The 6,224-nt window shown below is 35.2% G+C and overlaps 1 protein-coding gene across 3 annotated transcripts; it reads right to left on the reverse strand.

Moving 5' to 3' along the window:
- Nucleotides 1-994: 994 nt before the first annotated feature.
- On the reverse strand, nucleotides 995-5,339 carry LOC122024551 (soluble inorganic pyrophosphatase 4-like). Of its 3 annotated transcripts, none has more exons than XM_042583207.1 (9): nucleotides 5,181-5,339; nucleotides 3,304-3,445; nucleotides 3,188-3,216; nucleotides 2,784-2,849; nucleotides 2,603-2,710; nucleotides 2,086-2,151; nucleotides 1,847-1,967; nucleotides 1,680-1,761; nucleotides 995-1,284 (listed from the first exon to the last, which is right to left on the reverse strand). In XM_042583207.1, the coding sequence occupies exons 1-9, from the start codon at nucleotides 5,202-5,204 to the stop codon at nucleotides 1,242-1,244; spliced, it is 681 nt and encodes a 226-aa protein (XP_042439141.1). In that variant the 5' UTR covers nucleotides 5,205-5,339; the 3' UTR covers nucleotides 995-1,241. The 3 variants fall into 3 exon arrangements, with proteins under 3 accessions (XP_042439141.1, XP_042439142.1, XP_042439143.1); XM_042583208.1 differs by having other exon boundaries at nucleotides 3,304-3,462; nucleotides 5,181-5,336; XM_042583209.1 differs by having other exon boundaries at nucleotides 3,304-3,491; nucleotides 5,181-5,328.
- Between the last annotated feature and the right edge of the window lie 885 nt (nucleotides 5,340-6,224).

Genomic DNA, 6,224 nt, shown 5'->3' on the forward strand with positions numbered 1-6,224 from the left:
ACTTAATCAAGCAAGAAGTATAGTAACACAAACTAAACTAACTTTAGGTATAATTTTTTTTCCTAATCTCAACTAGCAAAATAAACACAAAAGGGAGAGTTAAAAAAAAAATAATAACAAAAGACAATTTTAAAAAGAAAAATAGCGTTTTTATTTTATATTGTATCAAGCAAAAAAAAAATTTTATTCATGTTTTTACTGTTTAGAGAAGAAAACATACCAATGAAAGAGAAACATAACACGAGACAGCTATGGTTAGAGATATTAAAGAATAATAAATTAGATCTTATACATTAACATATATAATTAAAAATAAATTTAAAATGTTATAAAACGAGCCCATTTACAGCTCTGTCCGTTGAAACTACGAGTTCTTTGTAAAATCCAAAATTTGACTAGAATGAAATCATGCAAAAATTGTATGCCCTATTCTTTTCCATTTTCTTAAGAAAATATACATAAAAATATATTTTATATATTAAAAATAATAAACCCCAAATTAGGACCTAAGCATAAGCCTTAATAGCCTATGCGTAAAGCCTAGTTGATAAAGGACAACTTCCACATCCGTTCGAAGAACTAATAAAGAAAAAAAAAACACTCGCATGGCGACTTGGTTCTTTGCAACGTCTCCGATGAGGCCCTCAGTGTCAGTGAAGGCAAAGCAAAACAGGGTGTTGCAGACTTACAATTGCCCTGGTCGTTGGCGATGATCTCCACCCGGTCATGCCACCGGAATTAATGCCGATAACCAGACCCGTTCACCATTCTCATCACCGATCAAAGAAGGAAATAACCAGTAATGGGTGTCGTTCGGAGAATTTTAATTCAGTATTAGATTATATTGGACAACCTATCAACTCGAAAGTACTGAATCTTAATTCACAACTAGATTATATTCAGTCCAAAAACTTGAACCGAGCCATTTAGCTGGATCAGAATAATCATAACAAGTGCAATTACAAGTGTACTAAAAAGTGCAAGTATCCAACACTGAATCGAAGAGCAATTCAATATGCTTGAAATCTAGTAAATACCGTTCATACAACCGTACGACAACAAATATAATATTCATTTAAGGAAGACTGCTTACTCTTAAGAAAACCATTCAACACCTAAACGAACTGTATGCTTATACATATAAAATATGATCACCATGTAAAAGCAGCAGCAGCAAGATATGTTGTGTAGTTCGGCTAAAATGAACAATTACTCAGTATCAGTATTCATCAGGATGAGCCTTACCTCCTCAGGCTTTCCACAATGTATGTAGCATAGAGATCCCTGCAAGCACAAAGGACAATTGTAGAGGAGATCAATCTGTCTTTGCAGATGACAAAATACATCAAATCCATTCGTGCTCAAATAAGTTTTTAAGAAAAATGAAGTACTATTCTGAAAACTGGCTTGCAAAATTCAACGAATTTCAAAGCTGAAATTTGTTTCAAAGGTTTTATTTTCAGTAGTGACTTTGACAGTGCAGTGATTTTTTTAGCAGATTTACAGTGACATATGCAGCGCCTAATCCGGTTAATATAAGTTGTCTTCTGGTGTATGTAGTTTGATTTAAGAAACAAATCCTACTTTCTCTACATTTTGAAATAAAAATACCTTCTTTTTTGACAAATGTTTAGAAAAAACCAAAGGAAACAAAGTTTGACAAACTGGATAATTCTTACATGGAACGTTGTATTGCCTTGCTCGCTGCAGACGCATCTAGGAAGTCATTCACAGCTACTTCCTTGTTTTCGTTTTTCTTATCTGATATCCTATTGTTAAAGAGACCCAACCTTGATTAGGTGTGTTTTCATCAACTCCTATTGATTAGGCAAACATAAGAGGATACAATCTTCGAAGAAACGTCTAATCTCAGCTAAACGATGAGGTGGAAGCTCCTTGATATCATTGTAATGTTTATACTCAGGATCATCAGCACAGACAGCAATAATCTTGTCATCTTTCTCACCCTTTTCCGGACAACATAAAACACAATCATCAATTGTTAAACAAACATTGCAGGCTATCCAGCTACAAGAAACTCTTTGAAATTATAAAATAAAAGAATCCAACTTTTTAGGCATAAACCTGATCGATCATGGGCATCAGACCTATTGCCTTAGCTCGAAGAAAACACCCTGGGAGTACTGGTTCCTGCTTAAACAGTGTAAGCAACTTTACATGGTTTCACTAAAATAACCATACACAGACTTGATACAATGGGGCATGGGATCAGTTCCTGACGAACGCATGCCCTCGGAAAAAAAACCCCTCTTACCCCCTAACAAACTTGGCAGTCGGCTATAAGCTAACCCTGTGATTTACCTCTCTTCACATAAGTGAGGGGCACTTGGGGTGAGCATAATCACCTTTTGCTACAACTAAAATAACTATACAGAATAAAAATCAGGAAATAGTGCAAAGCAAAGTAATTGAACAAAAGTGCTAGAATCTGCAAACTGAGTTGAGTTATATCAAGGATTGATTTCACGCTTTTAAGTATTAAATCTTAAGGATCACTCATATGGCATTTATTAATATGCACCTTGAATACATAAAGGCAGATGTATATAAATGCATTATAGGAATCTTTTTAGTAGTAAACCTGCATGATGACCAAGACATCCATAGGATCACTATCTTCACAAAGAGTGCGTGGGATGAACCCATAATTGTGAGGATACACCACCGAAGAATAAAGCACACGGTCCACCTATAGCAATGAAACATTTATGAACTTATGCCGACCATAGAAATTAGGAGAGAATTAAGTGGCCGTAGGGTACCTTTATCAGCCCAGTTTTCTTGTCTAATTCATATTTCACTTTGCTTCCCTTTCCTATTTCCACCACCTGCAAAGAGTTTTTCCATCTTCAAGTTTTTTTTTATGGCTCTAGTTAAATACATATACAAGTATGTTTCTGTCCACATCATAATAATCTTGAAAATTACATATTCTATATGGTCAAGTAGTATTCAGGTATTATAAATTGTCTAAGAAAAATGGAAATAGTAATTAGCAATTACAAATTGGTCAAAAAAAGGAACAGAAGTTGACATGTTAGCTAGGTCATATGCAATCTTTCATATGCAATCTTTCATTCCCAACAAATAGAAGTTGCTATGCCTTTTTTTTTTTTAACATTTCAATGACAATCCAGAATTCTTTGTGAGAAGAATAGATTCTTACACAGTTGAAAACTGTAGGGGCACCCGGACCTGCATCCGGTAAACATGGGAATTAGAAAGAATCGATAGACATGAAATAAGCTAGTCTATGAAACTACTAAGGGAAATGTGCAATACCAATTTCAAGATCATGCCAAGGATGCGCAGCAATAAATCTTCTAGTCATTGATGAAAGTATTCTTTCATTGAGAGGTGGATGAGAAAGTTTCGAGTCAGCAGGCTTAGTCTTAACTTCCAGAGTTGGAGTCATTATGAGAAACTGAAATATGCAATGGACTAGCAACAATAATGGTTACATTCTCATCCTAACATGTAGCAAAAACAATCAAAACCATATGAGCAACATGTAAGAAACTTATCCAATAAAAATAAGGATTAAATATGCAAATCAAAGAAAAACAAGGAACACAATAATTGTCAAAAGGGCATAACACAAGGAACACAATAATTGTCAAAAAGGCAGAATTTATGCAGCTTGAGCTTATATGTATTAGTTCAGCACAACAATTATTTCTATTTTCATTTATATTTCTCAGATCAGATAAAAGGTAATTATTGTAGAGCTATCTGTTAAAATTAAACAGGGATAATCACATGCCAGTGGAGGATGACTTCCTAGGCACTCCACATACACCAGCAACTTGATCTTCATATAGAACCCACGATTTCCTTATAGTGAGTGACCATGCTATTTCAATTATTTATTTTCGAGACCCTGTTCCATTACAGCCCATAGGCAAGATCATGAGAAGAGTGATTTCACCACACCAAGAGCAGAGGCCACCTTCATGATTAAAACTATTTTGATTCACAATTTAGTAATTTGAAGATAGAAATTGAGCAAATGTAACAAACGGGCTAATTAGTTGGCACCTAATTTTTCATGTTGAACCAAATTCATCATAAGTTATGATTTCATACATTCAGTTATAAGATTATGAGGGTCATAAAAAACGGTTCAATGCCAAACCATCTTTAAATAAGTACTATCCATAAACAAAATATTTCCAGATAAGTACAGGTGTTTTTTTAATTAGGATGGGCAGCGTTAATGCAATGGTGTTCAGGTTCACAAGAGCCCCATTTCAATCATCATGAAACCTTAATGCCAAGGGTCAATGGAGAAGAGAACAGTGCTTGAAGGAAAATAAGGAAAATGGGTAGCTGTGTTTATCATTCCCAAAGATTCGTAGAGAAATTTGTGTTATCACATCGATAAGATTTAGTACATGATATATTGCATGAAAACATTTAGTAGATGAGCATTTGCTTAGATTCCAATTCTTATCCTATTTGCACAGATATGAAACAAAATCAGAGAATTTAAACATCAACTTTGCAGCCATTTTGACCCGTTAAGTTCCCTTACCATGGTGACGACACAAACAATATGATAAGCCAACAACTCGATATTATATATAACATACCGTGTCATTGTAAAAAGGGAACAAACTACGCTGATAATAATAGTATTTAAAAACATAAAAACTAGTCATAAATCTTAATTTATAGTACTGGTATCACTGTCAACTTCTCGCAGATCAAGTCGGATGAAGATAAAAGAAACGAATTGGAAACCCTCTTCCAGAGAAAATGAATCCGAACATGAAAAGATCAACACCCCTAACCCACGAATGCGCTTAAATTTTTCATAGCTATCTTTTCAAAAATAAAAAAGAAAGAAAGAAAGAAAGAAAAATGAAAGGAAAAAAAAAAACCTAAATCGGGTTTTGCTAACAGTAAAACCTAGTCTACTGCCGACAATCCATCTATAAAACAAAATAATGCTCTCTCAGATAACTTGAGAAAATTTTGGGGAAAATGAATGGATGTACATAGATTTAAATGAGACTAAAAAGAAAAAAATTGACGCAGCGAAGAACTCTGCCGCCAAGACAGATTATGAAACGACCAATAAAGATCCGACCCCAAACAATGAAAATGACAACAAAAAAAAAAATGATCTCCCCAGAAAGGAGTACAAGAAATGATACCTGGTGACGCAAACAGAGAAGCATCAGCTACCCTCCCAGCCCCCCAGATCTCCGCAACCCGTAGGCAAAACCAAGAAAACCCTACATTAGAAATGTAATCTGCACCAGGGTAAGAGAAACCGCTTACGAGAAGAAAGGGAGCTTGAGTTTGCCTTCCTCCATCTCCTACTTATAGTGTGAGGCATAATTGCAATCGTCTAAACAATTGATCCCGTTAATACCCACCTTTAACAGACCACGTGGATCGTTTTCACTAGGTGGCATCCGTGTGGGGCCCACCGATTGTGTTAAGGTGAAGAGTGAGGACCCATAAACGCCGAGCAGAGTAGCGGAAGGCCGTTCGATCTCGTCCGACGGCTTCTATATCCGTGCGAGGGTCCCAGTTGATGCTTGAGATCGTTCCCTTCGCTTGCGGGGACGCCAGGCTCGCCGCCCCCAAAAGTAAGCAGTGAGTGGTCGATGCAAGTGTGCCAATAATAAAAAGCTGGTCAGACGCTATGGTACTCTGCTTGCTCATGCAGCAAAGTGCTCTGCGGGGGTTGATGCCGCAAGTCCGGCACGTGAGCTTTGTTCCTCTTGGTGACGCGATTAAAATTAGTTTTTTTTTTATTTTCTTCCCTCAGTTGCATGTAATTTTTTTTCCTTGGATATAAATCTCTCTCCTATATATAAAATGGTACTGTTTTAAAAATATAAGCACCACACGATACTATTTTAAAAAAAATAGCACTAACATCATATTGTTTGGTGCTATTTTTTCAAACAACAGTACTAATATGGTGCTATTTTTTTTTTAAAACCTAGTACTGCTTGATGCTATTTTGAAAAAAAAAACACCACATTTTTTTAAAAAAACATTAAATTATTATTATTATTTTTTTAAAAAGTACTATGTTGATATTGTTTTTTTTAAACAGCACAAAAATAGTACAACGTTGATGCAAATTTCAAAAGAGCATCACACGATGTTATTTTCTAGTACTATTTTGAAAAAAAATAACTCGATGCTATTTTGCTATGGTAATATTTTGAAAAAAAATAGTA

This window comes from Zingiber officinale, chromosome 9B (assembly GCF_018446385.1).
Source record: "Zingiber officinale cultivar Zhangliang chromosome 9B, Zo_v1.1, whole genome shotgun sequence".
NCBI classification, from domain to species: Eukaryota; Viridiplantae; Streptophyta; class Magnoliopsida; order Zingiberales; family Zingiberaceae; genus Zingiber; species Zingiber officinale.

Bases quoted from the DNA above. Each gene is read 5' to 3' on its own strand.
- LOC122024551 (XM_042583207.1), bottom strand. From the start codon at position 5,204: ATGCTTCTCTGTTTGCGTCACCAG. The intron at 2,711-2,783 runs GTACCCTACGGC...TCATTGCTATAG, and splicing joins AGAAAACTGGGCTGATAAAG to GTGGACCGTGTGCTTTATTC. The intron at 2,152-2,602 runs GTTTACTACTAA...CTGTTTAAGCAG, and splicing joins ATGTCTTGGTCATCATGCAG to GAACCAGTACTCCCAGGGTG.